The 26,741-nt window shown below is 37.2% G+C and overlaps 1 protein-coding gene across 1 annotated transcript; it reads right to left on the reverse strand.

The window, feature by feature from the left end:
• Nucleotides 1-1,534: 1,534 nt before the first annotated feature.
• NHLRC2 (NHL repeat containing 2) lies at nt 1,535-26,528 on the reverse strand. The gene is made up of 11 exons (XM_054382417.1): nt 26,366-26,528; nt 24,508-24,660; nt 19,869-20,324; nt 17,497-17,618; nt 16,552-16,681; nt 8,328-8,427; nt 7,635-7,866; nt 7,049-7,171; nt 5,516-5,725; nt 4,191-4,416; nt 1,535-1,811 (listed from the first exon to the last, which is right to left on the reverse strand). The coding sequence occupies exons 1-11, from the start codon at nt 26,526-26,528 to the stop codon at nt 1,546-1,548; spliced, it is 2,181 nt and encodes a 726-aa protein (XP_054238392.1). The 3' UTR covers nt 1,535-1,545.
• Nucleotides 26,529-26,741: the final 213 nt, after the last annotated feature.

Below are 26,741 nucleotides of genomic sequence, written 5' to 3' on the forward strand. Positions count from 1 at the left end.
GAAAAAGCACACCAGTCCAGATGGTTCCCTGAAAACAAAAGCCTCTCAGGTTCATGACCAAGATTTCAGTCACACTTTAAGAAAGAAAGGGCAGCAACAAATCATACTGGCAATTTACTGACAGGTGTCAGGAACAATGGTGGTGATTTAGAAAAGATTATCTAAAAATTCTTTCACTACTGTGCTTTGTAATATGTCTGAAAATATCATCTTCAAACTTAACTCAAAATCTCAGAACTGATCCTCACCAGCTGAGCACAGAGCCTAATTCAATTACCACTTAAGTGCTGTGGATACTCTTCCACTTCAAATAAAGAACTCACACCTCCTCCTCTATTCCTGCTACTTACTATGACCAAATTGAAAGCATTTTACTTGCAAAACACTTCACCACCAAAGACAAAGTTTTGCAATATAGTTTTAAAGCAATTTACTCACAGATTAGGTTACCAGTTTCTTAGCAAAAGCTCAGAGCTTCTGAACATAAATGCAAATAATCCATTATTAAATACACAGTTCTGTTTCAGTGGCCACTACTACAAATTTGAAGTCACAACAGTGACTTCAAAAGACTCTGAATCAGACTTCAAGAGTATAATATTCTTCTTAATATTACGTACTTGCAAGACAGAAGTCTTCAGACAAGTCTTTACACAGAAAACATTAAAAGTAGGGAAGTGATTCATGTTGCTTGAAATGGTTGACATTTAAATGTTTGCAGTTTAGTTATTCAACCATAACCTACCATTCAGCAGAAAGTGTAAATTGGTATGTACCAGAAAAACTCCAGCATGGTTTTGTGTTTTTTTTTCTTTATATATATATATATATTTTTTTTTTTTTTACATTAGAGATAGGCACGTTCTTTGTTAGAAATCAGCATGAAATTTTTCTGTAAGAACTTGAATACTTCCCTACACAAATTTTCCATCAAAATTCCATGCCCTTCATATAAGGCAGTTATATGCAGCTAAGCTCAAATTTGCATAAAATTAGAGCTGTACCTAGCTTAAGATGTATTTCCAAAATATATGTGTGATAAATGCCATTACAGAAAAATAAGGAAGATATCTCTTTTACAGCCTGGAGAAAGAAACTCCTGGTTTTGACAGTCTATTATAATGTAATAAGGGCACAAAAGGAACTTGTAACTGTTAGTACAAATGATCTAGCTATTCTAACAGCCTGTGCAGTGCAAAGAAGTTCTTACAGTAAGATGACAAAGTAACAACAGCTCTTTCAAAAGGACTCTAAGAATTGTTGCTCATTGCTAAGAATGGCATACATCCAAGATAGTCACAACTGGCAACAGAGTCCAGAGTACTACAATATTATTGCTGCTACTATAATAAAAAGAAATGAAGTTGTGATGATAAATGTCATGGTAAGCTGTAGGGAACTCTGCTTCATTTTACCAAGTGTATTATTTCTTGGCTTTGTCCTAAGTTCCATGAAAGTGAAAAACAGAGTGAAGTTACCTATTTGTATTTTCTCCTGCAGAAATGGTGGACAGTAAAACACAATAGGAAATTAACAGGCTTTGGGTTAGTTGGTTAAAAATGTGTGTATCAGTTCAACTTGAGTCAAGTTGCCTTGGTTTGTACTAGCAATCTGTAAAGGCTGATTGAAAGAGATTCCTTTCATCATACAGGCACTGCTACCTTTGCTGCAATAGTAGAGGCACACTTTGATAGCCAAGATTGCTTCAGCTGACAGACAGCTCTTAGGTAACTGAAAGGGAATGGTATTTTGATGGGAAATGTCATTTATTTCTCCAGACAGACACTGTCCTTGAAGCAACCAGGTATTATCTGTAAAAGAAGAACAAGTTTTATCAATTAGAACATTTAACATCATGTCTGAAACCTAGAGAAGACACTTATACCTACAGGACAGTGTGGACTTTTTTTTCCATGTGCAACATAATGGGAAATTTTCTTCCTGATCTTTCCAGCCATGGACAAAACAACCCAGGAAAAGTAGTTACAAATGTTTCTCTAGCAATCATTTAAAGATGGAGAGATCCATAGCTTTGCTTCAAAACTACAAGTGCAGACACAGTACATCTTATTTAAATGCAAAGGATCTGCAATTTGCCCTTTATGCTCTTAAAAGTATACTGAAATTTATTCTGAGATGTGCAAGCAAAACTCCTTAAATTAATGGGCTGCTATGCATTTGTATCAGAGGTCTAATACTCTAGGTAAGATATCTGCCATAAATGATATCATTTACCTGCAGTTTTACGCATTTCCAAACAGAAGGGTTAGTTTTACAAGTGGGTTGCTGCAATTTAGCAATGCTCAGGCTAACTGTTACAACAGCAATTGAGTTTCACATTTCAATGTTTATCAACTGAACAGTAAACTGCATCAAGAGGAGTGTGGACAGCAGGTCAAGAGAGGTGATTCTTCCTCTTTATTCTGCTTCTGTGAGACTCCACCTTGAATATCACAGTATCACAGTATATCAGAGGTTGGAAGGGACCTCAAGAGATCATCAGGTCCAACCCCCCTGCCAGAGCAGCATCACTTAGGGTAGTCTGCACAGGAATGCATCCAGGAAAGTCTCCAGAGGAGATTCCACAGCCCCCCTGGGCAGCCTGCTCCAGTGCTCTGTCACCCTCACTGTAAAGAAGTTTCTCCTCATGTTGCATGCAGTTCTGGTGTCCCCATTGTAAGAAGGACACAGCTGTTGGAGTGAGTCCAGAAGAGGGTCACAAAGATGACCCAAGGGCTAGAACACCTCTGCTATGAGAACTGGCTGAGGGAGCTGGGGTTGTTCAGCCTAGAGAGGATTCTGGGGGGTGACCTTATAGCTGCCTTAAAATTCCTAAAGGAATCCTACAGGAAGGCTGGAGAGGGACTTTTCATAAGGGTATCTATTGATAGGTGAAAAGGTAATCATAGAATCATAGAACTGTTAGGGTTGGAAGGGACCTCAAGGATCATCTAGTTCCAACCTCCCTGCCATGGACAGGAACACCTCACACTAGATCAGGTTGCTCACAGCCACATCCAGCTGGATTTAAGTTGAGGGAAAGTGGATTTAGTCTTGATCTTAGGAAGACGTTCTTCACTACACGGGTGGTGGGATTCTGGAATAGGCTGCCCAGGGAGGCTGTGGATGCCTCCTCCCTGGTGGGGGGGTGTTCAAAGCCAGGTTGGATGAGGCCTTGAGCAGCTGAGTCTAGTTCAGAGGCATTCCTACCTGTGGCAGGGATGCTGGAGAAGATGACCTCTAAGGTCTCTTCCAACCTAAGCCATTTTATGATTTGATGATGGTGATTAGCTCATTGAACTGCGCTCAGTGGTTTACTGAGAGATGGAGGAAGTCCTCTTTTTGGTGTTTTTCAGAGAGTACCTAAAGGTTGGCTCTAGAATTTATACATTTGAAATGAGTTACTGCATTTAGATTGTTTACATTCTCCAGTTTCTCTAATCCCTGAAGCTATCATATGTATCTTTAGTTCACAATATTTGAGGATTATTCAGGCAAAAATGTGTGCTGACTCTCCTGGAAATAGTCTATTTGTACTCCAAAAACACAAACTGCCATGAGAAGTGACTTGAAATTGTGAGGTATATAAACAAATTGCAGTGCCTGTACAGTATTTATTAACAGCTTTTAAGAGCAGAAATATGCAAATGTGAATTACAACAAAGTAGGTTGTTAGGTATAAATAAAGGGACCTCAAATACTTTTGGGAAGAGACAAAAGCAAAAAAAAACCCGAAACTTCTCTTCCAGATATATGCTTCAGCTTCACAGTGAGCATTCTCCCAGAAAAAAACATGGGATAAGGGGTTGCAATAAGCAGTTCTCTAACAGAGTGGAAAAGGCAAGCATCTAAGACTGATTAAGCACCTCTGAAAACTCTCAATTGCAGCTTGTTCCAAGGAGGTTGGGGAAAAAAAAAAACCAACAACCAAAAATGTAGCATGTATTAATTCAAGCAAAAAGCAGCCTGTCAAGTGGTTTGGTATTTTTCTTTGCACTCCAGCTGTTAAGTGTATCAACTCTAAATAACATGTATTGCATCACAAGGTCAAATGGGAACACAGGACTGGGAAGGACATCTTGATTCATCAAACTGAGATAGGTCCCTTGCACTGCAAGCATGTCATGATGTAACCCATTTTCTATCTTGCTTACTCCCGTTCAACTGATGAAACAACACAGGCACTTTACCTTCTGCTGTGATAAACCAGGCATTGGGTGCTTCTTCATTCAGTTTTGAATCTGGAGGAAGAGTCAACTTTAACAAAAACTGAAGTGTCTGGCCAGGAGCTACAGTTAGTGAAGGAAGCTGAACATTTGGTGCAGATTTAGGCAGTTTTGGAAGGTTTGTTATTTTATCTTTTTGCACAGGCAGGTTGTCTGGAACATCACATGCTTCTGGATTCAGGATAGGCAACTATCAGTAGAAAAAAAAAAAAGGTATTTTTATTTGCACTGAAAGCAAATAGGCTTGCACAATACAGCCAAAGTTTCAAAGCTGACATGGACTAGGAAAACTAACATGTGACAATATGGCTACTGGAGGAAAAATTCCTGACAAGCTGTAACCATTCCACAGCAGCAGAAAGGAAGGACAAAATTATTTTTTAAATTTTAGAAAAATAATTATTAATCCAAATAAAAATACTATTTACTACTAAAAAGATAAACATTTGTAAGTAGAGTATCCTTAAATTTAAAATTTTAACCATTGTACTATATTTTTACTTTAAATAAAATCTATAGGCATTTTCTTCTAAATATGGTGGCAAACTGCATGCTTCAGTAATAAAATACAAGATTGTAACAATAAAGATTGCACAGTAAAACAAAGGATCATTTCCCAGAAAGGCCACCAACATGTTACATGATATGAAAATTTAAACACACATTAAGGTTGTGTACTATTAAATACAAGAAGCATACAAGACAGTTGCACCATTACGTCATATATATGTTCACATATATATGAACACATTAAGACAGTGTCATTGTAAAATGGACAAAAGCATGAATTTGTTTTGCTTTCATGTATTTATTTATAAGTAAATACAGCAGTGTTCAATTATAACAGTGATTTTGATTTGACAGCTTGGAATTCTGCTACGTATCCTGCTTTAAGTCACTGACTTCCCCAAACCATCACTTACAGCTTAATTACAGAACCTGGTAATTAGTTTCAACTTCCACTTGCTAAAAAGTGCTCATGAAATGCTTCTCACACTGAAAAATTGAGCTGTATTTTTTCAGTAGTTCATGTTTCTGCATTATTCTTTTTTAGAGGGCCATCACTTTCTCTTTTCATGCCAAAGTTGCCTTTCCAGAGACTAAGGCTTTCAACATCTGTGCTAACACGCAGTGTTTGTTTGCCAGATCATCATAAAACATTCTGTGAATACAGCTACTGTACCCAAAAGGTTTACTAGCTATAGGATTTTTATACCACCTGCCAAAGTCTGTAATAGTAATTTATATCAAGAAACATCACTATCGGCCTGTTTAATTATATTACTTGCCATGGAAAGAATTTTTGTTTCCAAATCCAGCACTTTAATCTGGTGATTATTTGTGTCTGCAACATACATCAAGCGGCCGTTTTCTTCAACACACAAACCTCCTGGCTCATTGAAAGTTGACTGTGTAAAGCTGGAACCAATAACATTGCTTGCTTCTCCTGTGCCTGCCAGGGTAGCACAGTTCTTCATCTTAGGATCCACAACCTTAATCTAAGACAAAGACAGACACAAAAATCTGCTGAAAAAGAGCCCACCAGGATTTAGAAGTTCGGCATTATCTTATGCTCCGTATTTTCAGAAGTCAGCACTAACTTTTAGTAATTTAGCTATCAAGGATGTGTCCTAGAAGCTAAGTTATCATACTCTACCAAATGACATGTCCCATCTTCTCCTCCCCCTGACCTATGGACTTCATTTCTTCCTTTTGTCTTCATTCAGTGTTTTCCTTCAAAGCCACCAAAGAACGCCTTCTTTTTCTGATGTTTGTTGGTTTTCTGGGAACATTTGCAAAACACTAAGAGCACAACAAAACTGGCAGACTGACTTCTGTATCATGAGTATATACCATGGGTGTAGGGCTCTTCTCCCTAGTAGCAAGTGATAGAACAAGAGCAAATGGCCTCAAGTTGCACCAGGGGATGTTTTGATTAGATATTGGAAGTAACCTTCACACTGAAAGGGTTATCAAACACTGGAATTGGTTCCCCAGGAAGTGGTTGAATCCCCATCCCTGGAGGTTTTTAAAAGACACAGAGATGTGGTGCACAGGGACATGGTTTAGGCACTAGACTTGGTAGAGGTAAGTAACAACTGGACTTGATGATCTTAAAGGTCTTTTCCAACCAAAACAATTCTATGATTCCATCACTTTCTTTCCTAAAAAAATCAATGGAGGGTTCTTTTCTTAAAGTAACTGTGAAAAAAAGTTTAGTTTATAGAATACCTGAAACAAATTTAATTTCCAACATAAATTTCAAGCAACATTTAGTGTTATATATCTTACTCAAATTAAACCAAAGTACTTTTCTTTTAATGCCTGTAATAAATGCACAATTAACAACCTTCTAAACATGAAAGCTTATAACTCTTGTCTTATCTCAGAGTTTCATGGAGGCAACCCACAACACTTCTCAAAACTTGGGGGCTTTTTTAAGGAAAAAGCAAGTCCTTTTGTTCTCTCACGTATATCAAACCTGTACCACTCCTGACTAAGCACTCCTAGATGTTTTGCTCTAGTTCAGCATCTTTGGAAGATATATGGAAATGGTCTTTAGTCTGAACTGTAACTTGGAACTTTAAATTTAGCTTCCCCAAGGGACAACCCTATCAACACAGCAGCGTGTGACAGCCACACAATAGTAATGAGAAGGACCCATAAGGGAAGGAAGGAAAGGCAAGGAGCCCACAAAGGAACTTGCATCATTTGTTTCCTCAGCTTAACCAGAACAGGCACAATATCTGTATGTCCCCAAAATAATCCTCTGTAGTAGTAAAATTGCAAAGCCTGTATGTAACAAGCTACTATATGCTTACCTTATGATTATAAGAATCTGCCACATAGAGCAGTTTTCTTTTCTTGTCCCATGTTACTCCTAAAGGATGCTGCAGCTTTGCATTTATGCCTGCTCCATCCACATCACCAAAGGCAAACAAATTCTGAAAAAGTATTTCATTAAATTAGTACATCTGGTTATTCAATGCTGACATGAATTTAAATGATTTTAGTTAAATGGAAATTCACTAACTTAAAAAAAAACCAAAAAAACCCAAGACAACTTCAAAATAAGAATACTGAAAAGTAAGAAATATGAACACTAACCATGGAAATGGAAACTCTTGCATTTAAATTATCAGTGGGAATCCAGCTGGCTTTAGTGACTACATATTGCTGAATCAAGTTGGCTATTTTAAAAATAAGTGAATTAATTTGTTATCTTAGAAGCAACAATCTGCACTACAACCTGAGCATCACAACCGCCACACATTTGCATTCCAAGTAGTGAAGTTAAGAAATCGATGGCTATGGAAACTGATTTACCCTCTCACCCCAAAAGTGGTTCCTCCAGGTCAGGCTTGAGAAATATTAGTAGGGCAGTGTGGGGAAGTTTGAAGTGATTACCAATGGATCTCTCTCTCCTCCTACAAGGTGTTTCACTGCTCCGTCTTTCAGAGAGATGGTTCGCACAGTGCTGCTCTCGCTGTCCGCCACAAAAAGACAATTCCATGGTTCTTCAGGAGCCAGAGAGAGACCTGAAGGCTGTGCAAAGCCTGCCTTATGTGGGTATGCATTGTTTCTGTTCTCTTCATTTCCACTCCCAGCAAAGCGAAGGCAGACTCCTTTCTTTAAATCACTAAAGGAAAATAGTACTCAGGTTTAAGAATGAGTTTGAAATACTCACAGACATGACGCATAAACTTAAGCTACAGGACAAGCACTTCTAAATCATAAACCCAACTGCTGCACAAGGAATTGCTCAATATCTTTGTGCTTTTATTTCTGCATAGTGTATCACTCATCACTAGGTAATTCAGCAATGAACAGTAACATTCAATTATACAAACGTACCTCACCAAGCCATAGTTTTATAGCGAAAGTAGCATCTTCCATTTCATCTAACAGATATGGGAAAAAGCAGGCAGACTTTAAAAGGACACACACCTTTTAAGTCTGAAGAGAAGCAGCAAGCTTCGAGCCAAGCATGGTTGAGAAAAATTACTTTTAGTTTAATTTGATTATCTCCCTCTTTGGGATATGAAAGCTGTTTACCAAGACAAACAGCAATTTCACAGGTCTCTTATTATAGTTGCTTACCTTCCCTTTGGTAGTTTTCCACCTTCCAACATCAGTGCCCATATCTGATGAGTGCCTGCCATTGCTATCCAGAGAACATCATCTTCCTGGGTCCCTGAAACTATTAAAATTGGATGTATAAAAAAATATGGAAAAAAAATCCCATTTTGGGAATGTTTTCTGAAACAAATTAAAAAAACACCCTACTCCACCTCACCTTTGGGCATGGGGAATTAAAAAGAAAACTAACTCAAAAATGGAGGAAGAGAAGGGAAGAAGACATCTTTCTTTGATCTACCAAAAACTCTGCTATTTTTCTTCCATTTTCTTCCCACATATATATAAAAGCTGTGGTTTTAACATCTTTGCCTGATAAAAGCAGTTCTTCAGATGGGATTTGCTTTTTGCAACATTTTGCTATTTGGTTCATGTTTCACCTGTTATTTTTGGACCTGTAATGGCCAACCACTGTGAATGTATCTTTGTAAGCATGGTTTTGAGGAGGGGAGGAAGAATGTGTGGTTTGTTAGTTTTTTTCACTCTGCTAGTGATAAAAAAAACTATTGGCAGTTGTTTGTAGGTTTTGAAATCCATGGCAGTAGCACTGTACGTTATATACAGAGTACATAATGTTTTTAAGATAAGAGTAACTGATGCTTGCATGTTAGAGAGCAACAACTGATGCTTATTCAAACATCACTTTGAGGTGATGTAAGCAATTACTAATTTCCTCCATCTCCACTAATTATACAGTTTCCAAGTTGCTCTCTATCACAAATGCAAGGTACAGATCTGTGGAACAGTGACCTGATCAAGAAATGTTCAAGGACATGCCAAACATTTAGTTTTTTCAACTCCAAGCATAAAACTCCTATTCACCAAGCAAAATCTCTAAGTTAGGCAAAGCTTGCTCAGATAATAGTTCACAAATAAAATGATGCAAATGGAAAGTGAAGAATTTTAAGTGCTTTGTAGCTTTAAATCATATCACAGCGTGAGAAAGAATGCATGAAGGCAAGTTGTGAAAGACCATTAAAAAAAAAATCCCAAAACCAAAAGAAATTTACTCAGCTTTTTCTGAAAATCTTAAGGGATAGAAAGTTGATATTTAAAAGCTGCATTAAAATGGGGTCAGTGTTATCTTTTTAACACCATACTAGTCTATGCACACTGTACAGAACTGCATACATCTGATCAGAGATAACATTAAATTGTTTTTCTAAATGGATGTATCAGGTATTGGAATGACTATTAGCCAACAGAAAAATACCTTCTATTTTTTCACAAGAGACTTTTTATTCACATGAAGTTAAAAAACATTAAGTATCAGTTACTACAAACAACCTAATGGATAGCTCCCTCCCTATTTTGTGGTTTCAAAATAAAACCAATTATATGTAAAATCCTTGAAAGCATTTTAAACTCGGAAGTTAGCCCAAATCAATCTACCTAAACTTTAATTACCACCATTCTCCCAGCTGAGATCCTGCTGGGAGGATCTGATCTTAAACATTTCCTACATTACAAACTGCCAGAAGGGAAGAAAAAAGGTCCTTCTGACTTCAGAATCAATTTCCTCATACTGTGAGCCCTCTTCAGTGTAGTACTGGTATGGTTTTAACACAATTTATCTTCAGCCTTTTCCATTTCATGGATCAAGACACAAGTTTCCAAAACTGATCAAAGAAAATCTCCTGCCTCTCTCCTGCACCTTCACGTGGGCTCCATCTTTTTACATAAGATAGGGCTCCAAGAAAAAAAAGTCAAACTTACAAAGCACCTAAAAGGATTTTTGTTGAGTAGAAAGGTTTGCAAAATGAGTTGGGAAACACGTTTTATGAGTCAGCAAAGTACTGACAATGCCAAAAACACCCCCCAAAAAAAAAAAACCAATATAATAACAGCCACACTATGGAATCACCTTTGATTAAAGCTTTTTGCCAAGACACTTAAATTGAGAAAAATGTCCTATGAAATCATTTCACTACTTCCTATTTAGCAAAAGTTCTGTTTCAGAATTTTATGTTTCCATGATGCATATCCTGCACTTTTCAGATGCTGCTATTCTGAGTAGCCCAGAATGAATAATGCTAAAATAAGTGTTGAGAAAGTGAGCTTTTTATCTTTCTGTGCTGTGCAGTTCGTTCTGAGGGATCTCCAAAAGTGCTTTAATTTTTAATTTTCACTTCATCCACCAATGAAACCGAATGAGACTTAAACTGAGCACTTCAGAAAAATCTGTTCCATTCATCTATCTTCAATTCCATCCACTGAAAACTCCTTTGTGACAGTTGAAAAATTGAAAAGGTTTCTTAGTCTAATGCTGCACACCGAAAGGCTTATCAAATGAGACACACAAAAAAATTATCAATATTAATTTCAAATGTTACTGAATATGAAAGATCAATAGACAGAAAATCCTTTCTTCAACTGGAGAACAAGACAGGAAATAACTAAGACCTCCATAACCATTTATGCATTTTAATGCAACTTACATATTTTCTACTAGATGGCAATTAGAGCAAAGAGAATGGATGCAAGCATGGAAACAGCACAAGCATACTGAATTGTGGAAAATATGTCAACTTTAGTAAATAAATGTATACAAAACCAGAAAAGCAACAACAGTGCCCATAGGGTCCTAACAATACAGTTTAATGCTTTATGTTCTGAAACAAAATAGAAAAACCTCTTCATTCAGGACAGAAGAGTTGAAGACATGTCACTTTTGTCATCCTTGCACTGTTCTCTCAGAAGGGGTCCAAGGAGAATCAGTATGCTAAAATTATGGTAATGCCATCATTATCATAGCTCCTTATCATCCCTTGAATGGAAAGAATTTATTTTTAAAGAACTTATTATACAACAACATAAAAGAATAAAGCAATTCTTCTACATTTATTCAATTAAGCACCACATTCCAACCTATCTTGAGCCGTTTTAAAAACCCAGTGCAGTTTCTCCTTATTAGGGTATGTGCTTTCTTATCTTTAGTGCTGCCTCTATCAAAGCAAAGTATGGCTTGCAAATGTGATATGTTTTAAAGATTTACTAATAATGAACTAGAGCTTTGAATGCACTGGCTGTTCCATATTATATGATGCTTCAGTTATTATATATGCGTTGATTAAGTTCTTGAACCTGCCTCTGCTACGTCTCTGTGTTTTAAGAACTCACAGTCCTATCTGTACACACAACCAACTTTAAACAGCTCAGGAATGCTGCTGACCATTAACTGTGAGTCAGTCTGAATGCACAGAAAAGACTTCACTTTGTACCAGTCAACAGTCATATCTGTTTGAAGAGTTTCCATTCCCAGGACTAGCCACACTTCCAGCTTCCCTGTCTGAAGACTGAATGCTTATTTCCAGCCTGGGAATTAAACGCCTGGGAATCAAAGCTAAGTTTTGTGGCTGGCAGTGCTGACATTTTCTAAATAGACTGAAGTTCAAAAATATTATTTTCTACTAATTTTATCTGTAAAAAAAATAACAGGGAAGAAATCTGTTGGTACACTCATCCTCTGCAAAAGCACAAGGCAAAAAGGGCTATACAACACAGACAGGCGCACTGCCTACGCACCCATGTGAACGCAAGTCTTGCCTTCACTTAAATCAGTGGAAGTTTGGCAAATTAAATCCAAATCTGACTGACACAAAACTAGAGAATTGTTGTTTAGTGACACAGAGACAGCAAAGTCATAAAGGAATTCTTTAGTATGGCCAATCTGGACTGTTACAAGTACACATCATCCTTCTCCTTAAACAGTTCTTACGTGGGAATAAAAACTGTCATGTCTTCCATTTCACCTTTTCTCTTTCAAATTTCAAATAAAAATAATTACAATACAAGCATATTTAGGGTACAGTTCAAAAAGAAAAAAAGAAAAAACAATGTTGTTTCATGGCAATGATGTCTCCAACATGATTTTTTTGTGGAACTGAACTTTTACCAGGGCAGATGCATTCCAGAGTTGTACTCTCCTTAGGAAACTGCTAGAGATGAGATGGCTTTTTGCATCCCAAGTAAATCAACGTTGCTACACCATGCAGTCATTTTACATATACAACATATGTTTAAAGTAATTCAAATTTTGAGTTGTCCAGAAAAACTACTCCTAACTAATGCCCGATGATCACAAAAGTAGCTCTTTTGTTTTCAGCCAATACCAAGGAAAATTCCTTTTACAGGGCAGTGAAGGCTAGAGCCTTCAATGCTAGAATGAGGCCAAACTAGAAGGAAAGAGTGATGTGCAGAAAGTATACTTTCAAGACATAAAATTTAGACATAAACAGTTCAATAAACACTCAGGAAGTGTTAAGTGTTTATTGCTGAAGAGATTATTGCTTTATTTTTTTGTAAAATTAGGGAAGAATCACCCTGAGTAGTTCAGAAAAAAACCCAGTTTCCTCTGGAATGCAGTGGTATTAAATAACCCCTTACCAGAAACATGGAGAGAAAAAAAAAACCTTACATACTTTTGCCTTTTAAGGTCTCTCAAAATTGTACCAGTATGATAAGGTACTGTACTTTCATTTAAATAATATCTATGTAACACCTAAATTGACGCACAAACTTCCAACTGGTTTACTAAAAGCATGGGTAATGCTCTGTGTGGGAGTTCTATAAATAGATTACAATCATGCAATTTAAGACCAGATTTTGGAATGTGAAACACACAGTTATGTCACCAAGCACAGGTCACTGTCCTGTTCCTTCCAGCAAGAATGCAGCTATCAAGTACATTTCACGCTCAGATCAACTGTGCGTTTAAGTACCACTTGCTTTCAACACCCACTGAATAAAAATAGAAAGGTACAACAGAGAAACACAGAGTAATTTAATATATATTTTTAAGCTGCTGCCCTTCCCCGTGTATTTCCTGCACAATCTATGTCAATGCAAATTTCAGCACCATCTTCAAGGAAGCCAGAACTTAATCCTTGAAATTCATTCAAGAATTTCAAAGGAGAAGGGTTAAACTCATTTCCCACAACTAAAGAAATTAAGATGACAAGAATACTGTCTGCCTGAATCCTAGTGTATGTTCTGCCTCCATTAACTCCCCTACCTTAAAGAGAGACATTTGTGCCAAGTTTTTTTTAAATGGTATTTCAGTCACTTAATCTCTTTGCTCCAGACTTCAGCATATGTACAAAACGAAAACCTATTATCTCACAAAAATACTACAAGGATGTTTAAAAACAAGCTACCTAACAGTATCTGTTCTGAATATTAACTTATCTGTACCCTCATAAACTTTTTTCCTCAATAATTTTAATTTCACAATAAAAAGTATAGATGGAAATTTTAAACCACAAACAATAAATGAAGTCTTTTCATTGAGGAATATATAATCTAAACTGTGTTGGACTAATGTCAAGAAATATAAATCATACAGAAATACATTTTTTCTCTTCATCTTTCACTTTGGAAAAGGTCAGTATGAGTTGTTGAATACTATCTAATGACTACATATACAGTTTAAACACTTTTTTTTTTTTTAATCTCCCTTTTGTGTCCTGAATAGCATATCTTTGGACATTGACAGGAAACCCACAGAAGCTTCACTTATTTAAAAAGTATAAAATCCATAAATCCGTCTTCTGAAAAGAAAAAATGCCTCTTGTACACTGTTTAAGCTAAACAGATGTAAGGAAAATGGGAAAATATGTTATTTTCCATATGCAATCCCAGTTAACACAGAAGTCAAACTCCATAGTTGAAGCATACATTACCTCCTGCAACTTGCACAGAGATAAATGTAAGCATGCATAAAAAATAGGTACCACTGTGTGGATGTAAACAAAATTAATTCTGGAAACTCTTCAATTATTTCACCCATCCAAATGCTTGAACAGACACTCTCATGCCAGTTTAAATATACTGACAACAGGATATCTACTAGATAAGACAGCACAGTGAGAATCACCAACAGAAGGCTGTCTCTCTGCTCAGGACAGTGAGGATTTCCCACAGAACTGTGCTTCATGGGCATTTACTAAGTAACAAACGCATCCTGTGACACACTGGATAGTGACAGAAGATCCTACTAGGCTCAAGCAATTTGCAGTTAATAAAACTTTGACAAACTCTGCTGCAGTGTTGGCAAAAAAGCTAGAGAAGTCACTGCAACTCATGACAGTATCTCTGCTTTAAGACACATGCGCTGCAGACGACAAGACAGTCCTGGTTCCTCATACTCTGAGACAGACTCCTGTTAGCATTCTACTCAATATAACCCTGTTTTGACAACTCCCTCTGGTTATAGTTTTCTGAAGAGTTTTATATAGCTATTACAGTAATTTACATTTTTCCTAGCTTACTCACACAAAAAATCTGCAGAAGAAACTGAAAGCACACCCTTTCCCCCTCTATTTAATCTATTTGGCCTATTGCCTTCTCAAATAAGGCATTTAAATTGATTTAATCTCTTCTTATCTGACAGATTATATTTTGTAGAGATCTAAATAGACAACTGACTGGTGGATTCTAATTGAATATGAAAAAATCTGTACTGGTCTGAACAGAGTGCATTCAGCAGATCTGATTTTTATGTAAATGCTCATAAAAATTCGTAAGTGTTGAGCACTGCAGATGACTAATCCTCTACAGGTGACTAATTCAGTGATTACTATGTTCAAGCTGATAACAACCATATCAATTAACATTTAACAAGCAGAGCTCTCCCAAATAAAAAGTATCAACAGATATTCAACCACTGACAGAAGCAGAAGAAAGAATAATGAAAAATTAAAACTTTGATATTTTGATATTTCTGTTAATCAGCTTAGATTTCTAGAGCACTGATGAGTTATTAATCTCCTCCATTGCTGATCTGCAAAGCAGCTCTCCAATAACATCCCACAGAGATGAGATCTTGCTGGTTTGAGACACCTTGAAAACTATACTGTCTAGTCACACACAGTCTACTGGTTCACAAAAGGAAAATCAGATGGGATAAAATTCAGCAAAATGCCTTCATTAATAGCAACCCACATCCAGTGAGATTCTCTTTCATGCACTCCTCCTTCCTCTTGCAAGTGAGATTCAATATGTTTAGCACAGATTTTAAGGGTCATTGACAAAGCCTTTGAAAAAAGTGCCTTTTTTTTCTTAGTAGAAAATACACTACTACAGGTGTTAAATCTAAAAACTGATGCTGGTATTTAAGTAGTCAAGGCCACTGCTGGTGGTACACTGTCTATACCAACAATGGTTTTGTACCAGAAGACTTCTATACAATTAGCCTTTATGAACTAGCTCCATGTTCCCTTAAACTTACTTTGAATGTGTTTTCCTCCCTCATAACTGACCCAAGATTATACCAAATACTTCCAGGAGAGTAAAATGTTCTAATCTACTAATCTTGCACAACACCTCTAATCTAAAGATGCTAGACTTATACCATGCTACTTCCCCACCTCATTCATCTGCAGATTAAAGAAAGCCCAATACTGGAAGTCAATTTTTATGCCTGAAATACAGACCTAAGAATTTTACACCACATTAAAGCATTGTTCTGTCATTGTCAAGCAACTGGCATCTGCAACATCTAAATTGTATTGGAATGGAAACATGAGAAAATAAGAGTATCAACTCACAGTAACAGCTGAAAACATGGCAGTTATGTGATGTTAAGATCAGGTGTGTGTAAAATGTATTAGGAAAGAAAGCTACTTTAACCCTCAGAAGCTGAGTCTTCCAAAGATTTAATATTTACTCCCTGATACTGGCAAGTTTTTTTTCAGAGGTATTCGCCTTCTATCTGAATGACTCTATCATGACCTTGAATCTAATGATTTTATGCCACCTAAACAGGAATAAACAGAGGTCCCCAATTAAAATTATTTTTAATTCCTAAATTCAAATATTTACATGTGGTTGGGCATGTCTGTATAGTAAAGGAACTTCTAGACAATGCTTACTTCCTGTGAAATGTAGTTTCTTCTTAAGTGATCTTGGCATAAAGCACTGGCTTAACAAAAGCAACACAATTTCCTTCTGTATTTGGATCCAGTAACTACATGATCTCCTACAAAAGAATTTGATTCCACTGAGCAACAGTTCACTTTTTCTCAGGATCCAAAGCAGACCTGCATTTCTCACTTGTAAACAAACCCACTATTTTTCAGAAAAGTAGATCTTTACTTTTTCAAATCTCAGATTATTAACAAAAAGAGGAAAGCACTTAGCAAACAGTCATGCATGTATAAACATGTTAAAAGCTCGAATGATACAATACCTGAATTTCCAAAGACCACATCCCATGGTGAGCTGATAGGCTGTTCTTCTCCTTTTGCTCCACCTTCCTTATCAACACCTTGTATCCCAATGCCTGCTACAGTGGTCACCATCTCTAATTCCAGGTCAATCTACAAGAAAAATAATACACAGTGAATGTACAACACTAACTCGATTGAATTCAGGGATAATTTGATACTTTATCAACAGAGGGGTTAGCCTGTTAGCCAACTAAAATGAATGAAGTGAAGGAAGTGAAATGCAGAATGAAACTATATAATGGTGCAAACGCACCTTAACAGTACAAATGCACACTAAATTGAATAAGGATGTACCTCCTCTAACTATGAATCAGATATACTGCTGAATATCTGAGTACAAGATCTTCTGAGTTGTATAAAATACCTTCAATAATAACAACATACTTCTGATTGTTCTAAATTTGATCTAACCAAAAGTTGTCCAATGACATCTGTGAAGAGTAACACTGCAGTGTTGTAACACCTTGCAAGTGTTTGATCAAAACAAAAATCCACATGCAGACAATCCAAACAGCCAGCAAAAGTTTACATGTTCACTGAACTCTCCTAGTATGATAACTTCAGATAAGAATCTGATACTACTGGAAGTGAAACAAAACCAGTTTTTCTTTCCAGGACAAAGAATACTCAGAATAGAAGTTTCTCAGTACAGGAAAGTAAGACTCATTAGAGAAAAAAGAGACTCATTTATATTAGAATGAGTGTATCATCTTCATTTGAACAGAAGCACAAAAGTATACACAACCCTTTAGAAAACAAACTGCACAACAGCATTTTTTTTAATAAGATATTGGATCTTTTGTGATGTTGAGGGCATTCAGAGAGCAATTCATCTGGTGTAAAGATTCGCCCACGTAAGGAAAATAAGGTAAAGGGACTAAATTTTTTGTTTATGGAAAATTTACCTTTCTAATTAGGTGGTTTTCTGTATCAGCTACATAAATAATGTTATTTTTTATAGCGATCCCTTGCGGTGAGTTGAAAGCTGCCTCTGAAAACCTTCCATCTCTTTTTCCACTGCTTGGACCTATAAATAAAACATATCAAACTCAAAATTTTAGAGAAAAAAATAACACCTTAAAGTGCTTACATTTAAACCTGCAAGAGAGTTACACATTCTAAGAGATGCTTTCACAGTACCTTGTACAATTTACATTACTAATTTTTTGTGTAGTCTCATTGTAGTCATTGTACCATATAATTATAGTAGCCTGGTGCTATTAAGTTTTGAACTCATTCTCCACAAGTTCTCTGCTTCTTTAAGGTCATCATCCAAAAAGAAGTTTTAATAGGGGTCTAAATTGCTCTTGTTCCCTTGCAATAAAGGACAGTAACAACAATGGAAGACAAAAATAAAAACTCTACATCTTTTCTTATTCCTGACAACACCAAAGAAAGTCATCAGGAAAAGACTTTTATTTCCAAAAGTCATTTCAACTCCATTTCAATGGTTTAGATTTTGATATAATTACAAATGAAATCAATATTGGCAGCATTTTCTCATTATTCATAATAATAATTAGGAAAAAGATTACATGGAACTAATTACACAAAAGAACAGTGAGAATGATGGAGTGGCAGTCTTCTGCACAGAACAATCAAGAAAGGAACATGACCTGAATGTAACAGTATGAAGGTGAGCATTGCATTTCAGAGGGATTAACATTTAAAGTGCATTAGTGGTATGTGTCAGCAGAAGACATTTAGATATGACTTGTGTGCATCATGATTGATGATGCAAATATAGTAATTTCAACCTTTGTGCATGCCCACATTTCTACCAACTTGATTACATTATTTTCTGCCCACTGAATCACTTACTGAGTCACTGAAATACACAAACTTTCACTAGCTACTGTGAGAAGACAATTTAGACCATAACAGACAGGAAGGACTGAGATGAGGTGTGCCAGATTCCAGTAGTTCCCCTTGTAAGCATCAAAGTGCACATCCCCAGGGAAGGGAGTAACACAGTACCACAGGATAGGAGGGGTACTAGTTCAGAGGTTAGGACACTGCCCTCTGAATTGCTGTTTAATGACTATTCCAGAATGCTAATGGGTAGCTTCTTGGCAGAGACTTCATCTCATGCATCACACAGAAATTAAATTTTTTCACTTTAGTCATAAGAGATCCTGTTTGTACTTCCCATAGAAGGGTATTAAGACTGATGCCTTTATCAGGTTAAGTTGTATAACTCGTCTGTCTATTCAATGCACTTGTACTTCAAATTGCAAGAGATTTTCTTCCTTTCTTTAAGCATCAGTGCCACTGGTATTTCCATGACGTTTTTAGGATCCTGCCATGGGACAGGCATTAGTCAATAACACGACTAAGTAATACAGGACACATCAGCACATAGATCCTGGTTCTGAAACAAATGAACCATTGGTTTCAGTGATTTAGGGATTCAACCACTGTCTATTATGGCTGCCTATAGATGGTCCATCCTAACAGCAATTGGTGCATTAAGATGGAACTTGAACTACTGTTAACAGATTAAAAAAACTTCTGAATGTTTCATTTATGGGAGAGTAAAGCATACAGGGTGTGCAAATTTTCTTGACCTGCATTCTTTACAGCAGACAGTAATTTTACAAAAAGTCAAAGAATTTTTTTTTTCAAAGCTGAAATGTTACTAATACAAACTTTGTGACAAATAATTTAAAACACTTTCACTATTTTCATAACTGGTTTGTATGTTACACCACAATTTTGGTGAGAACACAAGTCTTTTCATGCGTACTAAGGTAACTTCATTTTCAGATGTCTATGTACTAGTGCAATGCTGCTGTTCTTCATAATTCTCCCCTCCTCTAAAGAAACCACCAACAACTAAACAAAAAGCACAACCCCAAAGCCTCCTGACACAACACCATTACCATAATTAATACTCATTTCTTCTATTGGAAATGGAGGCACTACTGTGACTTTTCTTTCCCCTATCTTGCTGCTGGATGTGGATATATATCACTTAAACCATTTGCAACTCCTTACAGAAAATGTAGGTTTTGTAATTCACACTGGGCATCACATGGAAAGACAAACTTTAGTCAATGAAATAAGGGAAAAAAAAATCAGACATTTGAATCAATTGTATTAACTGATGGTACTACACTATATTCGCTTGTAGCCAGTAAAAATTACTTTATGGAAAAAAAATTTTGTCAATGTTCATAAACTGCTAGGTCCTCTTAAAAAAAACAGTATCAGTCTGGCAGGCCCAGTGAACATACTCTACTCCTCAACTGACTATAATAAACTTACATAGTCTTACCTCCAATATTGTGTAGAATTTCTCCATTTTTTCGAGTAACCAAAATCCTGTGATGTCCAGTATCTGCTATTACCAGCCTTTCTCCAGAATTATCTACAGTCACTTTGCCAGGAAACAGCAGGGGAGAAGGTGGGAGGGAGTCTCTGTATAGCTTTATTCCAATTTTGTTATCTTTGATTTGTCCTCTTTCCTTGTAGAACTTCAGTGTTATAGAAGTAAATAAAAACAACTTCTCTCTGTGCCCCTCTCCAACGAGTGAAAACAGCATATTTCCACGAGGCCCAAGAATGACCAGGGTTGGCCAGCAGGACACTTCTAGTTCATGCCACAGCGTAGCATCTGCGTCGTTTACTACTGGGTGGACAATATTATACCTCAGAACGGCACTTTTAATGTTATCCAGAACTTTTTCATTTGGGAATTTTGCTGAATGGACACCAACGATAACAAGACCATCTGAAAGAAAAACAGAGCTGTGCATTGAAACGTTTGAATAAACAAAAGTAAAAATGAAGCACAGTTACCTCACAATGCTTTCCAGACTGAAGGAGGATTTGAACAAACAAAACCAATTCTATCTCAACAGGAATACAGACACCTATCTATACAAAATACTGAAACTCAGAAATAACATTTCACTAAAATTACAACTCTCTAGATAAGCAAGTTCTGTTATTTGGTGCTTACCCTAATATTGATATGCTTTATCCTAAAACATGAAAACAGCCCTTCTGAAAAAGCACTCATCTAGAAAAGATATTATTATATGTTGTCTCCACAAATTTTTAAGAAGACTTCAGAGAATGAATTGTTTCAGTTACTTGCAGTAGCAGATATTTAATTTTAAGAAGGCAACTTCTTTCGCATTCCAATAATAACCATTTGTTACAACAGATGCTTTATCAGTTAATCACAAATCTAATTAGAACATAACCTAAATATTTTCAGTCACCTTGCTAACAACTTTATTTCTCAACTTCTAACTTCTCATAGTTGCTAGAACAGTACCCTTCTTTGCCTAAGTTTTCCTTTGTTCACTCTTCCAGTTGCAACTGCAATTTTCAAAATCCAAGCTGGCTCTCTGAGAAGGAAAGCCACACACAAAATAACTTCTTGCAGCTTGCATAATTTAACTTTCTCCTTTTCTCAAAGCAGTCTTATTTATTTAGCATTCTAGCATTTTAAGATTTAATCCACAAGAAGTGCACTTTTTCCTGCAATAACTCACCTATCTTATACATTTTATTTCATTTAGCATCAACTGTCATACATCACACAACCAGTCATTCTAAACTAGAAGTTTACATTATCAGATCCTCACTGTTGTTTGGCATTTACTACCTAATCCATTCAAGGACTTCACTATTTGTGAAACTTTAGGCAAACATGTAAAAATAAAACGCTTTTGTAAAGCAGTTCCCCAAAAGCACTGCAGTTACAGTGGGCAGAGTTTGCCATTTCAAGAATGGTGCAATGAGCCTTCTGAGGGACTTGACCAGGACTCAAAACCAAGAGTGGCAACAGGTGCACCCAAGAACATAGTTTGGAATGGGATGTAGCATTCACTGCTGTGCTTTTCTTCTACTTTTACAGTAGAGGTTCAATCTGCATAGCTGAAGATATTTGTTCTGCCATCACTTCTGGTTTTGTGGTAGAAATGTAAGAAAGGCAATGATTTCAGCTGTATTATTTGGGCTCAGGTGAGCTTGTCTCCTTCTGAAAAAAAAATAATCTCAAGTTGGTTTTTTTTATATGGTTACAGAGAAATGGAAATCTATTTTTCTCTTTTAGTCCCTGTCAACCACGAAACAGTATTAATGGAGAAGAGCATCATCTTCAATGTGACAACAGGTAAGAGTAAATAATTAAAAAATCAATATAACTCTCAGTCCTACAGATGCAATATCAGACAGCTGAAGCTGTATTATCATTAAACTGCTGAACTCCCAGAGAACAGGTCAAATGTTTTAATTGTAATAGGGAGCAGCAGCAGGGCTTATGTTTGTCCTCCAAAAATTTCATTAAAGCTAGAAAGAATTCTATACCTGAACAGCACAAGTAAACTCCTGTGGAAACCGATGGATGCTGTGTTATAAGAATATGCACACCATTTAAAACACTTTATTCGAAGGATATAACAGAGCACAACACTGGACTTATGCCAAGCTATTTCTGAATATTAAAAAGTACTCCCTCTTATAGAAGTAATTTCTGGACTGCTGATAGCATGAACTGAATATGCACTGGGGTTTAAAATAACTTTCTGAATGCCACTTGAAACACAGAAATAGCACCACTGGAGATAGCAGTTAAAACCTATCAGATAAAGATGCTAGGTGACATTTAATCCTATGGAAAGCAGTCTTCGTTTTGTAACAGATCTGAGTTCCAGACAATAGAACTAGGTGCACATGTACAAGGATACATACAAGAGTTTTTAGGATCATCCTAAAACCACAGCTTCTTGTGTTCAGATCTGCTGATCACATTTTAAAAAGCAATTGGAGTGTCAAAAATGTATGCGGACAATCAAAATAAGATGTTATATCAATGTTGAGGTTTGTTCTCAGTTATGCAGGAAAACATGTTGCCTCTTCCACAGCAGTACAGAGATACATATTTTGAAGAGAAAGCTTGTGGGGAGAGGTTGTTAAAGTATTTTGTTATCAACTGATATTACAGCTTGGTCTTAAAAAACAGCTATATTAATACAGTAACACTATAATACAAAATGTTTACCATTTAAAGATATTATTTGTTGTACGATCAATGTAATCCTCTAAAATCTTAAACTAGATTTTGTTCCCAACATGCCTGATATCCACAGCAGTCCACTTAATCATTTGCTAATCATCTTCCACTTAAAACTCCTTCCCTCCCAGAAGAAATCCACAGAATTACAGAATACATCTGGTTGGAAGAAATCTCAAGGATCATCCAGTCCAGCCCTCTACCTAGCAATGAAGGGTCAACACTAAACCATGTCTCTAAGTGCCAGGTCTACATGCCACTTGAACACCCCCAGGGATGGTGACTCCACTACTGTCTTGGGCAGACCATTCCAATGCTTGAGAACCCTTTCAGTGAAGAAATATTTCCTAATATCCAGCCTAAACCTCCCCTGGCTTGTCACCATTTCCTCTAGTCCTGTTGGTTGTCATCTAGAAGAGGCTGGTCCCCTCCTCATTCCAACCTCCCTTCAGGTAGCTGTAGAGAGCAGTAAGGTCTCCCCTCAGCCTCCTCTTCTCTAGACTGAACAACCCCAGCTCCCTCAGACACTTCTCATAGTCCATGTGCTCCAGTCCCTTCACCTGCCTTGCTGCCCTTCGCTGGACAAGCTCCAGCAGCTCAATATCCTTTGTATAGTGAGAGGCCCAAACCTGAACTTGAGGTGTGGCCTCACCAGTGCTCAGTACAGGGGGATGATCACCTCCCTGTCCTGCTGGCCACTCTTTCTAGTACAAGCCAGGATGCCATTGGCTTTCTTGGCCACCTGGGCACACTGCTGACTCAGGTTCAGTCCATGACAGTTTTCCCTTATTAGCTAAAGTTTCTCGTATCTGAAACACTATACCAGATCTCAAATTTCTCTAAAGTAAACAGCTAAGCCTTCCAAGGTAGAAAAATCAGTCTGAGTCTTCTGTAAAATGCTACATAAATCTACAATATATAAGTGAACTATGTAAGAACTTGAGTTTTCAAAGACATTTTAATCTTTTTTCTAGTGAAAGAAGGTAACAGATGAAAATAAACTCTGCCAAAATGAAAACCAATCAGAAAAGGCTGATGGATAACCAGAGACTTAAACAGTATAATATAATGTTGTTTACTACATACATAGTATATTTAATACAGTGTTTTTAGGGGTGAAAGTAACACTGCTCTTCATCTCACTGTTCAGTCTATTAAAATATCCAAGATAAGCAAGTAGCCGATACATTCTGTAAGACTATAGCTTATCTTTGACAAGTCATCACAATGACAAGAGACTGAATTCTAAATAGTCATTACCCCACATTTTTATTCACACAGCAAGAGAAATTTCATCTCAGATATGACTTAAAGATTAATTCCTTCTCCAGAACACAGGACTACTAATGTTATATAATGTGACACCAATACCAAAATATGCTAAATCAAACCTTACATATTTTGGTATTTCTGTTAGAATGAAAAAAAAAAAAAAAAAAAGAAAACAACCGAACACTAATCTTAACTATATCCATTCTATCACCTTTACTATATTCTTCTCCAAATTGGTTCCTAAGTCAAGTGCAGAGGTTGTAGTTATAATATGTTATAATGTTATGTAGTTATAACAACCTCAAGTCGGTATCCTACATCCCTGCATAGTTTTTTGCAAATAGCCTTACCTATGACGATATCATATTTGGACTTTAAGCACACATCGTGTCTCTTTAATTACACAGACACAACAGATACCTTATTTAACCCCATTAAAAAATGTGATGGGAGTATACACAGTCACCTTTTTTAGGCTGCTTAAGAGATTAGAAGACATTTTTAGGCACCCCTGAAATTTTGCCAGCTGTTTAGTAACCAGCAACAAAGTGACTCAGCTACTCCGACTGCAACAGTGCCAGGAAATTCTATTCCAAGCAAGCCAAAGTGCTTTTACCTTTATCAGAGTACTGGTGCTCTAAAGCATGGAGATCAGGCAGCAGGTGCAAGCAATTGATGCAGCAGTATGTAAAGAAATCCAACACCACAACTTTTCCACAAAGGTCTTTGTGAAGGGAAATAGGACCTTCAGTGTTTAACCATTGTAGATCTGGAATTCAGAGAACAGTGATACCCAGTTAGGGGAAGGGCAGGGAAAAGCAGACACTTATATCTAATTTGCACACCACACAATGTTCCTGGTATGTTTCACTTAAAATAAAAAGAAGTTCAACATCCCCTTTTATGCAGCTAGAAAAGCAAACCAAAAACCAGCTCATCCTTATGTTCCACAACCCTTCATAATGTGTAAGAGAGAAGAAATATTATTACCAGGTTTTAATGTACTATGGAAAGTGCAATTCTTTATTTAAATAGGCATCTTTTAATCAAAAGAGCACACAAACCTCAAACCAGTCTTCATACTCTTTAAAACATGATCCACATTATTCAACCTCTACCAATGTCCCATAGGTAACAATCAATTATTTAAAACCCACATAAATGCTAGTAGACTAACAAGCTGTTCAACTCTTAATAATTTTTTCCAACAGTTTTGTAAATCACTAATTTCAAAGATGACTGAAATATTTTTGTGTTTATAGTTCTGATCTTGATATTTCAAAGTTTGAAATGACAGGTATAAATTAATGTTGTTACATGGGAAGAAATAGAACCTTTCCAGATACACACAGTAGAACTCCTGGTCTCTACCTCCATGTATTTATAAACATAAATAGATCCACACACATTCAGATTTGATAGCAATAATGAGAATAGTTTATCAAAGATATGCATTCTTTGCACAGTTTAAGGGCATTACCTTTTAAAATAAAAGATTAGGTTATTTTTTAGCACTGCTCCACTGTTTGCTAGAATTAAATTAATTTTCAGAAAAAAAATACTGGAAAAGAAACACTTGGCTACCTATTTGAGCTCTTTTCAGAGGAGAAAAAAGCTTTGCTGGAATACAGAACGTGAAACACTTACATGAAAAAAGTGAAAATTCAATTCAGGGGTCCAAGTCTAGACAGGAAGAGCACTCACTTTGCTCTACTGGCTAAAAGTTAGCCATGATACACATGTGACTTTAACCCTGAAGGTTATCTCCTGAGGTTTCTGTCCTGTAGTCAGATGCAAGCTCCTGCAGTTGCAGACAGCCTCACTAAGGTTAAAAGGACCCTGATCCAGACTTAAAGGCTTAAAAGACTTAACCTTGATTTTTACACTTAGTGCAAGAAGATCTATGAAAGGATGAAAGGGAAATAGGCATTCTACTGAAGGAGGATGACATCTCTAGCAGTTTGCTATATCAGGGACATGAAAATTGACAAGCACAGGTAAGACATGAGGAGAGAGAACTGGGAAACATTAAACGGCTGCAGTGTAACCAAAGTTGGTCAGGGGAAAGCTGTGAGAGTTGGGAAGGTTCTCACTATGCCCAGAAGAGACATCAATATACGGTGCAGTGAAGAAAGACTTTTTTTTTTTTTTAAAGTAAATTAATGATCCTAGCAGAGAGTTAGAAGCTTTAAATAAGGAGTTTTTGCAGCCACTAGCATTTATAGATTCTTTTTTTCCCGTCCTTCGCTCCTGGTACTTTCAGGAGTGACATTTCTGTAACTAGAAGCACCTTTTAAAGCATCATCTAGCGGGGCCGTAACTACACGGCCCTGTCAGACAGCGGGATTGTCACACTCAAACCAAAGTTCGGCCACCTCCACCGAGGAAGACCCTGCAGCTGCCCACCCGGCGGCCCCGGGAAGCCGAACCGCGCTTCGCCGCGGGACCGAAGCTGCTCGGGCCCCGCCACCCACCTCCGCCGAGCTCGGGCACCGTTAGGTCCCGCTCCCGGCTGTCCATCTTCTTTAGGTACTGGTAGACCAAGTTCTCCTTCTCCTGAGGAGTATCGGCATCGAGCAGGGCGTACTCCAGCTGGGTCTGGGCGGGCAGGAGCCCAGCTAGGCCCCCCGCCGCCATGACGCGTCCTGGGCGACCCGCCGCCGGTGCGGGCCGATGTTTACCGGCCTGCCGCTTCACCGCCGCACTTTCGGCCCGCGACAACGCGGTGGGAGGAAACTTCAAATTAAAACCAAAACCAACCAGCCAAACAAAAAAACACTCATGAAACGGAACCAAAGTACAAATAGGCAATAAACTGTCTGTCTCAAAGGAGGAGCTTCTGATTCATTT

Source organism: Indicator indicator, chromosome 7 (genome assembly GCF_027791375.1).
Source record: "Indicator indicator isolate 239-I01 chromosome 7, UM_Iind_1.1, whole genome shotgun sequence".
NCBI classification, from domain to species: Eukaryota; Metazoa; Chordata; class Aves; order Piciformes; family Indicatoridae; genus Indicator; species Indicator indicator.

Bases quoted from the DNA above. Each gene is read 5' to 3' on its own strand.
- NHLRC2 (XM_054382417.1), bottom strand. From the start codon at position 26,528: ATGGCGGCGGGGGGCCTAGCTGGGCTCCTGCCCGCCCAGACCCAGCTG. The intron at 24,661-26,365 runs GTGGGTGGCGGG...TCTGAATTCCAG, and splicing joins GGTGCCCGAGCTCGGCGGAG to ATCTACAATGGTTAAACACT. The intron at 7,172-7,634 runs GTAATCACTTCA...ATACTTTTTCAG, and splicing joins GAGGAGAGAGAGATCCATTG to AATTTGTTTGCCTTTGGTGA.